Genomic DNA, 17,859 nt, shown 5'->3' with positions numbered 1-17,859 from the left:
GGAGGTTGTGTCACCTCTATCCTTAAAGGTCTTCAAGACTCAAGTAAATGCTGATCTCGCAGCTTAATGTGCTTTCAGGAAGAGTTTGGATGAGATGCCTCCTGAGATTACTGACATCAAATGATCCTACTCTTGTGCTTCAGCTGAACAACCCATTGATGAGATTCAGGCCATGGTCTTCCACCTTTTATCCTGGGGAAGTGTGTCTTCATCTGTAGAGAAGGACTGGAAGGTTACCTGCTAGTAAATAAGCATGTGAGTTAACAGTCATTTAATCGAAATACTCATGCTTCAAAGATGATCTCAGGATGCATCTTCTTCTGTGCTTACCTACAGTCCTTTCATTAAGAGAAGCTGCAAGAGAAACCTGAAACCGCAAGAGAAACCTTCCCTCCAGTGATGGTGCTGGGTAGTAGATAACTTTTTTCTGTGTGTTCAGTCATTGCCATTAGCATGCTCAGTTTCACATGACTTTTCCATAAAGGCTAGAGACAATATGTTGAGTTTTAGCAAATCTCAGTCTAAAAATAAAAGGAACACGTGAAGATTAGGAAGTGCAAACACTAATGTGAAGCTAATGGCATTAGTACCTACCAGAAAGTTTTCAGTATAATTAGATTATAGTACTGCAATATAAGAAAAAGTGTAACATATGCATGGCATGAGTCACTTAACAGAGCAGCTACTAACCTTTAAAAGTTTTGTTTCTCTTGTAAAAATATGGGATAATTTTTAAGATTCAGCACAAAGCCACCAGCTTGAAAGTAGTAGATTGTACAGGGAGTTAACTCTGAACTTTCTCTACTTGTCTGAAGTTGTTCAGTTGCTTGAAAGGTGTCTTTGGGCACACAAAGATTTCATAACTGTGTTATCCTGGGCAGCATCACAGTGGCAGCTGTCGACAACTAGCAGTGTGCATGTGCTTATCTGAACTGTGGGAAGTGCCTGGTAAGAATGTTTTCTGCAAGTTAATTGTTTGTGTATAACAGCAGATTCTGTCATTTCATCTGTTTCTGCTCCTCATACCTGCTGTAAAGATTATGGGTTCTGAGCAAGTCAAGTAGAGTCAGAGATCACTGGGCAAAACAGAGACATGTCAGAGAGGGAAATGAGATGCTGTTAGTGTTGATTTGGAAGTGAATTTTTAGTTTCCATGCAGAGGTATATGGAAGGAAAGAAGCATCAAGAGATTGACAAATATGATGTGGAATGATTTGATTTAAAGGTTTATCTAGAGAACTGGCTGCTAGGCCTAATTGAATACTCCAACCAGCAATGGCAGATTGTTTGTGAGTCCCTGTTTTAATTAGCTGCGGGGATGATCTTAGAGCCGCTGTTATGGATGTCTGTGTACTGCCGAATGCAATTTTTCTCATGTTAATGGTCCTCTTCCAGCTGCAGTCTAGTTCCCAGCCTAGTGCTACATATCTCTTGCATTTCAATTTAAAAGGAGACCACTGTGTTCTAGGGAATTCTTTATGAAGCAGCGATCTGATACAGTTAGGTGCTCTATGGCCATTTAAAGCAATATTCAGAGAGTGTGGAGCAGGCAAGGAAGAGGGCTACTACCTCACTAAGGCATACAGAAGAGGAATTAAAATCTCTTAAATGGAGGGAGAAGCAGCCTGTAGGGAAGATATTCTGTTCAAAACCTTTTTTCTTTTGTTCTAGTTATTAAAATTAAAAGCTATACTTAAACAATCTGTATAAAAAGCCAGAGTCCCCCTTGCACAACTGATATCTAAAACAGATCAGACGTTAACGATGAGATGAATCTTGACAAATAATAAAACGTGTTTATATGTACTCAAATACAGTTGTTCTCAAGTGTTTGTTGATTGTACTTTTGAGTTAACATGAAATATTTCTATAGTAGCTTCTAAAAGAAGGAGCTATTTTTTGAAGGTTATCCAGTCACTTGTCAGATTTGCAGATTTTTTTCATTATTAAGCTCAGTAGTGTAAATTTTGCATAACTGTCAGATGCTCACTCATCACAAACAGTAACGTTCATGTCAGATTTTAATAGGACAAGAATATTCTTTACATCAGTCTTGCCAATCTCATTTTAGTGAGTAGGGTTAGCAATTTATGTGCTGGGCAATTAAATGCATGTTTATAGGCTTTTATCAGTTTTACTGTAAATTAAACAAAAAATCCCACATGTAAATGGCCCCTCTGTACCTGTTTTCAGAAAAGAGTGCTTCTGCCTCATTGTGCAGTTGCAAGAAAAATCTGTAGTTTAGGACTACAGTCAAATATACTACAGAAGCTCAACTAGGTACTTGAAGCATTGCATTGTAAACAATAGTGTTTCATGAATTCTTTTCAGTAATGTTATTTAAAAATACTTGTTGCCTCTCAGTATGATTTGTTGAGGTATTAAGTGCATGTATAATTTTGATCAAGTGCTCAATTATGTGGATCAAGTTGGTTCTTCTGTTCTTTACACACTTGCTATATTTAGACTATTCCTATATAATATGGTAACAGAAATCTCTGAGTTTCAGTTCTCAGGTAATTCACAACTTCTATATTAACAGTCAAGTGATAAATTAGAAAAGTTGGAAATTCTGCAGTTTATCAATTAGATTTTATGAAACCATTCAACAGTTGAGTTGCATTATGCAGGTTGTTCTGCTTGGGGATTGCAGGAGTGTGGGTGAGTTGTTTTTTATTGGTTGGTTGGTTTTGGAGCTGTTTTTCACCCTTACACCGAATTGTAAAAACAGGTCTGTCTTTCTCAAATTCAATTTTTACTTGAAGACAAGTCAGTTGGAGTTTTGTTCCTCAAAAAAAAGAGCCGTGATGTCCTGCTGTCTTAGCTTAGGCTTCTGTTCTCAGTCATCTGTTTGTTATGAACCTCCAACTTTTCATCAGCTTGAAGGAAATGGTTGAAGTAGCCATCTTATCCTTTGCCTTCTGTTTGCAGCATGAATGGTCTGTGCTGTGATGTTGGTGTGGAAGGTTGTGTATGATTGGTGTTGGAAAGATTTTGTTTTCAATAGTAGCTGTAGAGCCTTGGCTGAGATTGTTCAAATACTAAATGAGTTCTGTCAGATAGTCGGTCTTACGAGGGATACAGTTTTTTTATTGTATGGTGTGTATGTGCTTACTATCCCTGTGAGCACTCAAATCAGCTTTCAAGCAGCAATGTCTTAGGGTTTAACTGGCTTTGCTGTATTTTCTACCTCAGTAACTTTGTCTAAATGGACTTATTGTGAGTTCCAATTCTTGTTTCTTTGCTGGTTTACTGCAAGTCTGATTTTTCTTTTCAGTTAATTCTGTAGAAGATGAAAAACAAATAGCAGATGTAGATGAGATGTGAGTTTTTTTACATTTGAATAAGTCAAAATATATTTCATCCTAAAGAAAAAGTTCTTCTCTAAATTGTTTTGTTTAAATTTTGTTTGCATGAAAAGTCCTATTTATCGTTAGAATGTTAAAGTCACAAGGAATTTGCATATTTCTAATAAGGTTTTTTTTAAAAAAAAGCAAACCAAAACCGCAGGACCAAATATTTAATTTTAATTTAGTCATGTTTTTTGTGTGGGGTTTCGTGTGTTTGTTTTGGGTTTTTGTTTGTTTCTTGTTTGTTTGTTTTAAGAATGCAGTGTCTCTACATTGTGCGAACCCTTTTTCAAACCCAAATATTTAAAGTATTATTAATATTCATATGTAATATGGTACTGTTATTATTTACACACAGAATCACTTTCAGTATGCTTTCCTGAAAACTGTATTACCTTATGTGTTGTTATGTCAGGAATTTCAGAAACACTGTTGCAATCTTTCTATATTCAGATTGGAAGAGGTGCTAGACCACTGCACGATATCTATCAACCAAAACATCATCTGAAATGGGGGTGGGGAATCTTGGTGCAAAGTCAGGTTGTTCAGGTTTATTTACAGATATCAAAAGAGTACAAGAAGCTGATTCCAAAATAAAGGTGAATTTCAGATATCTTTTCACTAGTTGAATATTTACTTTGAATGGTAGGTGACTTTGTAGTTTCATGCAGTATATTGAAGTCGTTGCCTTCAGTTTTGCCATAAAAAAACCTCACAAAATGAAAGGGCTGACTTATTGTTTCATATCTGAGACTGTGGGAAGTCTACCTGAATGTGATTTAATGTAAGGACTAAAATGTGAGGAATACTGTGACTCTAGGACATTGTCTCCATATTCTCTGTTCTTTGTAAGTTCATTTTGCATACCATTCTGCAGGGTTCTGAGAAAGAGACAGCCTCATTTGTTCCTTCCTTCCAGCACTGGGTGTTTCTGTAAGCCAGCCATTCTTGCTGCAGCATTATGGAGAAGTTGGCTGTAAATGCATGGTTATAGTTCAGCTTATTCTGAACATGTAATTCTTTCTATTTCTAGGAATTCAGAGCATGGTGAATTAAATCACTTTTGAGCATTTTATGGGTCTTGGTTTTTGATCACCAGTGATTGATTTATAAGCACCGTAAAACTGAACGCTGAGAGAGCTCTAAGGTTGTTGAAGGCAGTTCTATTTCAAATGGGATTTTTCAAGAGATGAATGTGACTGATTTATTTTTTTATAAATTCAAGCTCCAGAGGTTAAGAGGTGATTGGACTATGCATGTTTTATTGGCTTTGAAAATACTCAGAAGGAGTTTAGATGCCTGTAGACAAGAAACAGGCCTGTATCACCTCAGGCCTTTCTGATATCTTTCATTTCTGTATCCTCTGTAAGTAGCCTGTTTTTCATTTCAAGTCTTTATACACATGTTATTTTCATAAATTGAGTTTTACCATGAGATTTGTGTAAACACTCCCCTCATTATCTGAATGACTAATTGAAATCTGAATATACATGTGTCAGGCAAGCTAAGGGAGAGGGGAGATTGTTCTGAAATTGAAAGGTAAACCAAATATTTTCCTTTTGCCTACACTTTTAAAATTATATAACCTTTCTCATGTTGCTTTCAGAGAGGTTACTTGCATATATACATCCATTTTATTTTTTGAAGAGTTCAGTGTATGTGTTTGAATTTTTTTTCCAGATGATTTTTGGTGGTCAGTACTGGTGAAATGAGTAGTAAGAGTTTAATGCACGAATAAGTATATGAATATGCTCACTGGTTTAGTGGGAAACTAAGGGGCTTTTCATCCAAGGAAAAAGCTCAGACTTTTATTTAGACAGGCAGGCTTAAGGTCTGGAACTTTGTACCTAGATACTACAAGAAAATTCAGTGTGATTATATTTTTTCTCCTCTGTACGGTCGAGAAAATGTTTGCAGACAGTTTAAATAGAAACATGAGTTCAAACTTCATGAATTCAAACTTCATTTTCACTGATTAGTTGCTTATTTGTACAGTGATGGCACAGAAACAGTTCATCAAACTGTGTTCAAAAAAGTGTTTAGGATTACTTGCAATTTAGGATACTGCCAAAGAGTTCTGGCAAAAATCTGCTAGTTTATCTAATAAATCTGAACCTATATTTCAGTAAAAGAAATTTCATTGTGTTACATGCTGAACTGGGCAAGGGGAGGATAACAACCAACACATCCTTGCAACGTTAGCTAAGAGATATTCATGTTTCACGGGAATAAAACTGACAAACAAAAATGAAGATGCTGAGTTGACTTCTTAGATATGTGCTAAGGGTTAAGAATATAAGCTCCAAACACCTTCATGTTTGTGCTTAGATATCTAGTGAGTCTGAGTAATTAATGCATGCATCACAACTGGCTGATTTCAGGAGATTGTGTTAAACCCTGAATGAATTTGCACAGTAGGAGGAACTCTGTTGTTCACACAATCATTCTGGTGTCCAACTGCTGTTCATGGGTATATCTGCTGCCTTACTATGACCAAAAATCCAACTACAGATTTTCTGTCCTGTGTAATTGAGAATCCAGCAGCTGCTATCTCTGTTTTCCATATCTTGAAAAGTGGATTCACTCAGAAAGCTGAGCACTGCAAGCATATAATTTGCATGTTTGTGTTGAATTGAGTGCTAGATTAGTTTTTGAGAAGAAAAATAAAAAGGTATTTTGGAAAATAGTGCAAATAGTGCAAAATACAAAAATAAGACTTTATATCTTACAAGTGTCTTTAGAAGCTCTCTTCCTGGCTGTTTCTCAGTCAGACACCTCATCAACTCTTTGTTATTAGAAATGGAATTTGTATTGTTTCATTGCAAAGCAATTTTTAAAAAAAATCCTACTTTTATAGATTCATATTTCAGTTTCTTAAAAGGATATGATATTGCACTAGTGTTATATGTCTATTAAATTGAAAGAAACTGTTCATAGTTTATATTGCAAGTTATTTTCTTTTAGTTGGTTATAAGAACACAGATTCACTGTAAGTCTAATGTACTGGATACCTTTGGGATATTTGTCTGCAGGTAGTGAAGTATAAAACACTAAGTAGACCTTTAATTTCTTATATTTTGTCTTAATAGCATTTGGTTAAAAGTTTCATTTGGTTTACTTTTGTAAATTTCTTCTTACAGTTGTTTTTGGGGAGGGGCATATCATGCTATCATGCTTTCATTTGTTTAAAATGAGGAACTGAAATGCAAATTTTTTACTTTCTTTGAAAAAGAAAAAGTCTAACTTTTTTTTTTTAATTTTTAGAAGAGAACAATGAGAAGTAAGGCACTGAATGATTGATGAGGCATAAACCAGGCATATTTCTGACCTCTGCTAATGTTTTCCAGTAAAATTAACCATCAGAATTAGATTAGCTGCAATAAAATTATAAGGAGCACTTAAAATAAGTTGGATACACTGGTATGTCAAACCCACTATTCAAAAAATAGCCTTGCACTTCTCAGAAGCTGTAATTGGTACATTGTGAGTGAAGATGACACTTATAAAACTGAACCTTCTCAGGTGCACTGAAAATGGTAAAAGTTCATCTTCCCCATTCCCTTTGTGACCTGGGTTTTGCAATATAAGAAATTAGTGCTGTGACAACTTTATCAGTGGTTCAGTTTGAATGTCTTGTACTTCATTGTCAAATTCAACACTATGGAAGATTAACAGAGAAATTGCATCTTAGTTTGAAAGGGGTCTGCTACATTAGAAATCCCATAGTATATGGATGCCTACAGACAGGATTAGCCAAGTATAGATAGTTCAAGTAAGACAGAGAGGGTATAATTATTATTTTGAAAGAAGACCCCTTGAAAGAAGACCTGTTTATCTTACATGATCATCGTATACTGATTCTTTCAGCATATGCAAGAAAAGTTAACAAAATTCCTATTCCTAAAATGAACTTTTCAAAGATTTCTACAGCACAGTGCAACTACCTCTATGGTCTGATCTGTTTAAGGTTACTTTTTAAGTGATAATATCCTACCATTTAAGTTGAAAATCTGAATGAAGCAGTTTTTTAAAGTGTAGTTTGGCACAGACCACTTACTTTATGGAAACATCTGTCTACCACTGTTGCAGTGATATTTAATATTGCAGTTATTATATGTGCTTAGATACTTTTGGTATAGATATTCTATTACTCGTATTGTATTTATTTATCCTATTGCCATTACAGAATACTGCTTGACAATATTTCAGATTCACTTTTATCAAGAGTTACAACAATATGTTGTAGTAGCAATTGTTTAATTACCTCTGGAGTAGTATTGCAATTTTTTTTTGTCTTTTTGCGAACTTGATTCAGGAGAGTGACACGTTTTTAATACTTATGCTGCACTTATAAGTTCTCTCTTTGTGAGATGTATACTCTGCCTGAGTATTGTTATGATCTCCAAAATATCATGTCCTGAAACAGTTAAATAACATTAAATATATTAAAAAATATATGTTGACAGATTGAAATTGAGTGCTCAGAGATTATTTATAAAATGTAGAACATCACCCACAAAGTGTCTGTTAGAGATGGAAAAAATCAATGTATTGGCAGGTATATAATAAGTTTATAGACCTAAAATCCTATCCAACATTGCCAGAAATTAACATCCAGTACTGGATGTAAATTAGCTTGAACAGAAGCAGAATTCCCATTAGGCAGCCAGTTCTTTATTGCCTCTGTATTGAAAGAAAGTGTTTTCCTGTGTTTTTCTGAGAATGTGACTGTGAAATTCGTTCTTGAAACATTAGCCAGACGGCATGGTGCAGTTCTAACTTGTGTTTTTGGTAGGGATAAATATATACCACGTTTTAATTTCCTTGCCGAATGAATGCGCTGGAGCAACTCACCGTACATGATGTGATTTCAAAAGAGCCAGTGCTTGGTTTGCAGTTTGCTTCTGACTCTTAAGTGTACAGGTTATTTCATGTCTTGATGATGCTGTACTTGTTTAGGCTGGCTGTTTTGATTAAGTCTTAAGAGAAAGCACAGACTAAAGTGATCTTCTGTATGCTCAGAGAGGTACCTACACAGCCTAGATTTTCAAAGGGAGTGAAGTGGCTGGATCTGGCAACAGTAGTAGCTCATAAAAGTCATAGACAAGTACTGGCAACCAGCTAAACATTAGTGTTTTCACATGTTTACTGAAGGAAGAACATGTTCGTGTTCTAAAAGAACAAGGAAAGACTTTGATTAACTTCACTATCATCATCGGTTGTGGCCACAAATGCATTGGCTACATGCCACAGGTAAATCTTCTGTACTAGTAGAATATGAGGGGCTTACTCCATCAGCCTCTGAAATGTTTCTTGTTTTACTGGAGAAGTTACTGGTGTAATAGTCAACGCAAGATTCCATATGAATGTGAATTATTGTACTGAATTCACACTTCACTGTTCTTCCAAGCAGTACAAATGCCATGCTCTTGTAAAAATGAATAAAGAGCAAATTAAATTTCAAAAACCACTGCTGTTGTTTTGGCCATGTGCATGTATACGAATTGCTCTGTTCAGACAGATGGAATTAGGAAATGATGATGAAGTGTACAGTAACTTTCTTGTGGTGTAACCTTATATATTACTTTATAGGAGGATATAACTAGTCAATATACCCAGCAATTTTAATAGTGTAATTTATGTTAAAAATACAGATAATATAGTGGCTGAAGAGGTGAAAAAATGTTTAAATGTAGTAGACAGTATTTTTGCCTAATGGTTTGTATTTTGGGGGCATAGAATGCAAATTGTATAGAAATTAACTGCTAAAGCTGGTTAAGTGTAAAATTAATTTTAGTATGGCTTAAGTGAAACAGTAACTTTGATACAGTAGAAAAACAATTTAAAGAAACCAGTGGTTACTTAAGTTATGGTTTCAATTTTATAATCATATTTTATTAAGGTTCAATTGATACTATGCCTCTTAAGAATGTCTCCTTAAAATGAAATGCTGATGTTAAGGGAAGATATTTATTTTGATGATGCTGCATTATGGAATTTAAATGGGTAATTGCTGATTGTTAAGTACTCCATGTGTGTTTGTGTTTAAAAATGTGCAATGTCTCTCTTAAACATAGTACAAGAATTACACAGAGAAAAACATTGTCAGTAATGTTTTGTCCCATCTACCTTTTGACAGGAGAATTAGATGACAGAGAACAGGCAAAGCTGGAAGTAAAAGTATGGGATCCAGATAGCCCCCTTACTGACCGTCAGATTGACCAGTTTTTAGTTGTAGCACGGTAAGATTAAAATCCTCTAATAAAAAAATCCTTTTCCTTTTCCTGCTATTTATTCCCCTGTATCGTGTTACTCAACCTGTTTGCCATTTTGTGAGCCCTACTCTTTCCCAGCGTTAGCTAAAAGAGATAATCAGACCATAACTTTCTGTTTTATTTATTGAAGCTACCAATACAGGAGAGAGAAAAAGAAAGTGAGTTTTGGAATAATGCTACACTCCCTGTATTTCAGGTTATAGTAGAATTTGTTATGTCAGTCTGTGTCCTCATAGTAAATGAAACAGGATTTCAGTGCTAATAATTCAGTCTTGTATTACAGTACTTGGAATTTCATGGTGTAACACAGAAGTTGAGAGTAGAAAGAAAGAAAATGTTAATGAATTAAATGAATCAGAACCTGCCAACTATGCATATAAGCTGAATAATACACAATGCAAGTATTTTGGATTAATGTTGAAATGAAAGTTTTGAAGTGATGCATTTCATCAGTGAAAAAAATCAGGTCAGTTCAATTTTTATAAATTAACATGATTACACAGATTTATATGAAGAACATCAAAGCTTTTTGACTTAATAAATGCCTTTAATAATTATTTCTCTACTTAAAAATAACAACAACCAAACTTCAAAAAAATCTATAGACTTCTGACTGAAGGACAATTCTACATTCATAAGCTACTGCAGGTTATGCCTCCCCTGTAATTCATACATACAAATGTAGTACCAAAGTAGTGTTCTAATGATAGCAGAGAACTGTAAACCACAGTTAACACAGGGGGTTTTATCCTGAATCGCTCCATTTCCTGTATTTTCTGTAACTTGGTTGCGGAGTGTAGTCTCAAATCTTCTTAGACAAATAATCCTTTTACATGGTTTCTAGTTTTTGTTCTTTTTCTTTCTCCCATTTGAACGAAGCATTTCAGAAAGGAAACATAAAAGTTGCTTTTTATTTTCCAGCTTATGTGTATGGTAAAATGGTTTGCTGATTTACTATTTTACAGTTCAGATGCTGATCCACCTGCCATTTTTTTTTACTCTCCCACTTGTAGTGCTGTATCATTTCTAGACAGTGCTAAAACTTGCCCACCCTTGTTGAATTTTCAAAGAAGCCAGAGAGGTTTAGTTGTTAACATGCATCTGTTCAGAAGATCATGGTGCCTGGTAGATGCTCCACAGAACAGAACCCAGGAAACGGAACTGCTTCACCTGTAGTATAATACCTCAACATGTATGTGCTAACTATTATGGCATTTAAAAAAAAATCTGCATGAAGATTATGTGAGTTTTTGAAGAGTTCATTCATTGCTTTTAAATTCCTCTACTCCCTATTTTGCAGTCACTCTGGGGAGCTGGAATAGTATATTGTGGAGCCAGAAATGTTCCCAGAGGAGTGTAGTGGTATGCCGTGTTCTGGGGAGTGACAGAGAATATTTTAAATATGTAGGGAAAAACATACTTCTCTCTTCTTCATGTTATTTAAGACAACCTGTGCAATGCTGTGCCCTGACCAAGACTGCACTTGTTTAGAAGCTGATACGTTTCTGCAAGGAGGGCTTCTGTTATGGTAGGTCATGGCTGACCAGCTGTAGCTATTCAAGATCTTGTGTTAGGCAAACAGCCATCTGTAATCAGGTGCTAGGTGCATCTTTATGGATGTTGTTCCACAGACCTCTATTGATCTTTGTAAGTTGCTTTTCAACTGACAGAAACTGTTTCCAAGCTCCTATATACTTCTATTCACAGGCTGCAAGATTGTATTTCTGTTCCTTTAAGTGGCTTCTGAGACAGATTTTCACCAATATCTGCAGAAACTGATGATTGTGGCAGCTTTCAATTCAGTGTGTTGTGTACTTGCAAGTTTTATACTGAACCATTATATAGGACCATTAAAATCTGCTTGAGTAACAGTGGAGTTGATATTATGATCTGGTAAAGTGCTTACAGACAGCACTGCTGTGGCTTAAGTTCACTGGGCATTACCTGTGCCTGCTGTGTTTCCAGTTGAAATTGTCTTTCTCTGATTATATTTAGTTTTGCATATTTGAAAATCTGACAACAAAAGAACTTTATGATAAATGCTTTCCTGGATGTGATTTTGTTTAAGTGTGTGTAAACTATCTATATTTGACATTTTAAAAGCATTTTCAAGCAATCATTTTTACATGATGCACTGAAGGCATTGAGTATTTCTTCTCAGTTTTTTCAGTCTGATCTGGTTGAAAGAGTTGCTTTTGTCCATAAATGCTTTAGTTTTTTCAATCACATAAGCATGCTTTGTTGGTTTTTTTAGAAAGTGTTTAAATACTCTTTCTATTTGTGTTACCCATTTATATTTGGCCTTGGGTAAATAGCTTTCCCAATCTGACAAGGTTTGTGTACTACCTCAGGAGTGGGAAGCCTTTTTATTAGGTTTATATGCTTGGTCAGTGTGGGCCTGTCACTAAGCCCTAGTATGCAATCATTTCCTGGGTAGAAAAGTAGAAGAAAATGCCTTTCCTCTCCGGAAATTGGAAGGAGCAGTGCCAGGAAAATTGGTGGATATTTAAAAAAAAAGCATAAGAATTCATAATCTTGCCTTCCTAACCTTGACTTACAAATTTTGTTGCTACTATTTTGAAGCGTAATTTGAGTGAAGACTCTTGCTTGAACTAGCAAAAATATCTGTTAGGAGAAGCCTGGGACATTAGACTAATGTATTCTGGGTTTGAGTTGTTTTTAGGATAATGCTTGTACTCTGGCAATGAGAAATCCAACAGCATTTTCTACTCCATTCAAATGAGGTACAACTTCATCAACCAGTTTTTCTTCTGTGTCTTATTAGCTTCGAAGAACAGGAGTTTGAGAAGCCACAGCAGCAGTTTAGATCTGTCCACATTAAATAGTTCAGTACAGTAGGAGGTGATTTGTAGAATTGAAATATTTGGTGCTGAGGACCTACCATCCACACGGTGCACATTTTGAGCAGTTTTATTTTTAACCTGACTTTAATCAGGTCCCCTGGACTAAATACCTAAGAATACATGGAACTGCTTTAAGGGAAACCCAGTTTTGATGCTATGAGTTACTTTCTGTTGTTGGTTAATGCCACTTTGAAACTGTTCCTACCTTGATTCAGATGCACCATTTCCTCCAGTCATCAGTCTCTCATTCCTGATCTACAAGAATTATTTCATTTCAGTGTCAGATAAATAGTCTTGTCTTTTTTTCAGTGTGTTGGAGTCAAAAATGATCCTGCCCAGTCTCATATGTGGTACGAGTTGCGTGCTCTAGTCTGGACAGATGCTGAGAGCTGTAGACATGTCCCAGTTTTTTCTTTCATTTTCTTTCTATCTGCTAATTTGTCTTGTAATTCATTTCAAGTTAGGTTTTTTTGGACAACTCAAGTTGCATTTATATACTTTATGATGCAGTGATACAGTTAACAACTTTGTTATTTTATTCAGCTTCATCTAACTACATTATCAACATAGCCTTCTGGAAGGAATATATCTCTAAATTTAGCTGTTTTACAAACATTTGTGGTCCCAGCTCATTTCCAACTAAACCAGAGTTTTGAAATCTAAGTGAAATAGCATTGAAGCATTGCATCTCTATCTTGAAATTCTGTACATTGATTTCCATGAAATTAAAATGGCATTACATATCTCTGTCTGACATATTTCTCTTCATTTGAATGCCTATTTTTTGATGGAGGATCACAGAAGACTGGAAAATTACTTGTTAGTCATTTTAAATCAGACCATGATTCTTCCTGTGCTATTCCCACATTCCCATTTTCTCTAAGACACAGATTATAATAGTTTTCTGCTTGTTACTATTGATTTAGTTGTAAGTGCTCATGGTATATCGGTGTATTTGCAGGTGTTTACTGATTCTCTGTGTATTTGTTACATGAATTTATCTTATAGAGAGGAAGGGAACACAATACAGCTTCAACTGGTAAGGTGTCTTTCATCATATTGAGGAAAAGAAAACATTTGTCAACTGGGAACAAAAAGTAAAAACATTTACAATTGTGATCAAATAGTAATGCTCTGTTTCTGCACAATAATTCAGTGTATCCAGTGGCAGTAGACAAGATTCCCAAAGCTCATACATGAAAATAAATACATAAATCACCAGCTTGAAAGCTTCAGTATTACTATGCTTCTGGATTCTCTTTAGGTGGTGAGAAGTAAAAGAAATTGGAGTTCATTAAAGAGGTAATTAAATTTAATGGCAGAATTGCGACATAAAAGTATGCAGTAAAAATGGTGAAAAATCTTGCTGCCAATGCTGCACTCACACAGCTAGATGTTTGCTAGCAAGGTGAATTACAGCATCTAATGGTAGGCAGATGGTTTGGCAATAAAAAGGAAAAATATGTTCACATCAAGTTTATTAGATGTATCAAAAATTTTATGTTTTGCTTGTCTGTCAAGCTTGGTCAATGTATGTTTATTCCTTGTGCATTTTATATTACTGTACTTCTTGACCCAAATTAATTTGAAAAGAACTAATTCAGACTTGGAGCTGAATTTCTTTTTGCATCTTTTTTTTTTTTTTTAATGAATTTTGATCTATTGCAGTATAAAGAAAAAATTTTTGTAGCAGCATTTTCAACCCTTTTGGAGGGTTGTAAATCTCCTCTGTGACCGAAATTGCTGGATAGCATACAGATGATTGCTTAAATAACACCCCCTGAATTAAACTACTTTTGTGTATTGGATTCTAAATCTGTTGAATAAGAAAGATTTCATATGTTTCACTTCTATTCACATAGTAATGAAAGTGATGGTTGATTGTAACATACATTTATATATAATGCTACCCTTACCCTAACTTTGAGAGTCTTTCAGCAAAAGAATAGTGGCAGGTGACTTTTCATGTTTATCAGTTCATCTCCCTTTGAGCTGTAAATATCTGAAGTGACAGTAATGAAGCATAGCACTGTACAGACAGTTTCTTAGAAATGCAAAGAAAATGTGTCTTCTGGAACGCATCGTTATATTGAATATGTTCTTCAGGTCAGATTTTGCAAAACTGGCTACTAAAAATCTCGAGAGTATTTTCAGTTTTAATTAATATTCTGCTGCTTAAATATATCTTCACTGGAAAAGAGTTGTTTTCTTTTTTCTAATATTTTAAGTATTGCAAGACCTCAAGGAGCGATCAGATTATTGGCTTTAAATTCACAGTAGTCACAGAGGTCATCTTTTAGAACTGTCTCCAATTCACAGTAAAGGGGAACATTGGAGTAATAATAAGGAAAACAAAAAGCTTTCCTAATATGTAGAAAACCACCAAAGATCACTTTATTATTTCCTCAGAATTACTAGCTTTGAGGTGATGTGTAGGTCTCATTCATTAGTTTGCCAGTATCTGTGGAAAATTGTGGATTTACAGAATCATGTATGCACAGATGTGGTTCACTTCGAACAGTTTTGGCCAGAGTATACCCACTACTTGTCTGGTATCACTGAAACAAAGAAACAATATATTAAAATGAACAATTTTAAAATAAACACCCTCAGATTAAGGACATCTGTCTCAGCTGGATTTTTGAGAATACAAGGTAGAAGATAATTGAGAATTACTGGCCAAGGTCCAGAACTTTCTGTATCTGGCTTGATGCCTGACTGCTGTTGTTCCTTGGGAAACCAGTGGCTATTTTTATCCTGATGTATAATCACAGTGCTTCCAGATTTTCTTTGGTAAATAGCCCTTTTCAGAACTAGTTACTGATGAGCAACTGAATCTTTGGAAGTTTGTTGGGACAGTCTGTTGTGATTGCTGCTTACTAATTTCTTTGGCTACCACTAAAACTAATCTTAAGGAAAAATTTGAACAATTACTTACTTTAATGTCTTAGACTTGACCTGTAACAAATTTGAAGCAATATCTTTTCTGTGTTCAAAATCTAATGTGAAAGTTTGCCTAAATAAAGGGCACACAGATATAACATCTCTAGAGATCTCACTCAGGATGTGTTGGACATAGATCTTATTGAGTTTTGCTGAATTTCTGGATTTATTCCATAGTTGTAGATCCTGGCACTGAATTATATCCAGTTGTTTTATTTGTATGGTTGTTGGCTGCAGTCTAAGTCCTTGAGAAAATGGTCTTGCTTCTGGCCTTGATGATAATTAAAACAAAGAAAATGTAGTTAGGGTAACACTGGATCATTTGGTCTAACTCTTAAAGCTCCTATACCTGCTTGTTGGTATAGGCTCTGCAGAGAGTGATCTCTTTGCTGATAATACCAATTGTAGGTCTTGTCCATCTCTTTTCCACCCGTGTAATTCCCTGTCTGACTTTAGGCTTTAGCTTATTTAGGAAGGTGTGGGGAGTATTGATTTCTGTTTGAAGTCCCTGTTTTAATTACCTGAGTAGTTTGTAAGTAGCTTGCTGAGCCCAGGTTTTTGTGTTGTGAGTTTATTAATGAATTAAATATAACATCAATTAAATATTTACAGTTATTCTTTGGATTCTACCAACTTAATGCGATATCAATATTGAAGTCTTTGTTAAAAAGAAACAAAAAAGAGGAGTTAGAGTGTGACTGTTCAGCTCATATTGGCTGAATATACTGAGTTTTATTTTGGTAGTAGGTAGGTGAAGACAATAGTGTGTCTTCTGGAAATGACATTGGCTAGTTACTTGTTTTTTCCTTTTAACATTTTTTAAACTATTCTTTTGTGGGATTATTGGAAAAGAAATTGACAAAGGAAATGTTTTGACCTTTGCATCAATATGTTCTTCATATCTGTATTTTTAATTGAAAAACATAAAAATTAAGGTATTTTAATGATTTCTAAAATCAATATTGAATTAGGGTATGAATTGCGTAGCTAGAGCACTGTGTATCACTATTAAGTTTTGTGCCTAGTTATTATTTAACAGCCAAAAGCTCTAGAACTTTTACACTTCTTTGGATTGTCTGAAAAGTTCACTGTTTTTCAAAAGTTTCCAGGGAAAGGTGAACTGGAAGTTACTTTGATTTTGAGAAAGCCACATACAAATACATAACCCACAGCCCCTGATTTGTGTCCTGGACCATCTCCATCACCTGTTCTGTCCCCATTGCCTTCCCTAAATGGCAAACTGCCTGCATTTTATTATTATTTACTTGTTTTGGTTTTATTGTTATCATAATGTTAGTTTTATTATATTGGTTTTACTATTTTGTCCTTGTGTGTTTTATTTATTTTTGCCCTTGTGGAACCCATGCTCTGTGCTTGTGATCCTCACATACTCAGTATAGCACTGGAAGCAATGTCAACTGGTGCATCAATTCTTACCTCTTTATCACTTATTCAAAATAAACCTAGTTTTACATCATGTCTTAATTTTGACTTTACATACTGAGAAACATAATTTACATGTGCTGGGACTCTGAAGTCAGCCTCAAAAGTTTGATCTGCCAGAGAGTGACTTGTGAGAACATGTTCCTTGTAATGTTTATGGCGTACTCTGATTTTATTTTAGAAATGTGGTCAAAAGAAAATAGTGTTAATTATGCAAAAGGAAGATAACAAGCTAGTAGGTAACAGCAGAAGGGAAGTACAGTCATGCCACATTCACTGGTTTGAACAGCAGTGACAGGAGGATCACGGGAAAGACTGTTCAGCTGCAACCATTATCCATGCCAACATGTTGAAAGGGGTTGACTGATGGTCAGGTCATAGAGCCTTATTTTTGGGACTGATTTGTGGACAAATACTGTTCCATGTACTGCCAAGCTTAAAAAAAGAAAAAAAAATAGAATGTGTATATATGTTCTTGTCACATACTTGCCATCTCCACAAAGAAGGAGCAAAAGTCGTGGAACAACGTCTGAATATCATTTATTTATTCCACAGCCTTTAGAAATCTACGCAGTTAGTACCAGGAGTCTGTGAATCACTGCTGTTGAATCTTAACTGTGTCTTGCAAGAGTTTGGTAGCAAGTATTGAAACATTAAGTATTAAATCTTTTATTAGATTCAAGATGAAGTTGAAGTAATAGACATTATTATCAGTTTCTCCATGATCTGTTATACACCCAGTGTGTTTAACTCTTGATGCACACTATTTATTGATGAATATCAGATTTATGGGATACGATAACATCTGTCAGTGATGTTCTCCATTGACAGAATTCTGCACTTATAAGTTGTGAGGAGTGTAATTGCAGTGAGGATTCATCCTTAGTCCAGAGGCTTACACTGCATTAAAAGTATTGTGTGAGTATGTCTTGAATTGAGAAGGGCTTTACGCCATAACTGCAACAAATATTTTTTTCTGAAATC

The 17,859-nt window shown here is 35.1% G+C and overlaps 1 protein-coding gene across 3 annotated transcripts in view; it reads left to right on the top strand.

Moving 5' to 3' along the window:
• Positions 1-17,859, top strand: part of MTA3 (metastasis associated 1 family member 3) — a 137,237-nt gene that overhangs the window by 45,461 nt on the left and 73,917 nt on the right. For all 3 annotated transcript variants that reach the window (XM_071577550.1, XM_071577557.1, XM_071577566.1), the window contains exon 7: positions 9,490-9,592. In XM_071577550.1, coding sequence (XP_071433651.1) covers positions 9,490-9,592 — 103 coding nt within the window. The remainder of the gene's footprint in view (positions 1-9,489; positions 9,593-17,859) is intronic.

This window comes from Pithys albifrons, chromosome 2, assembly GCF_047495875.1.
Source record: "Pithys albifrons albifrons isolate INPA30051 chromosome 2, PitAlb_v1, whole genome shotgun sequence".
Lineage (NCBI taxonomy): Eukaryota > Metazoa > Chordata > Aves > Passeriformes > Thamnophilidae > Pithys > Pithys albifrons.
Note: the sequence above shows the minus strand (reverse complement) of the source record. Positions and strands in the feature narration are given on the sequence as shown.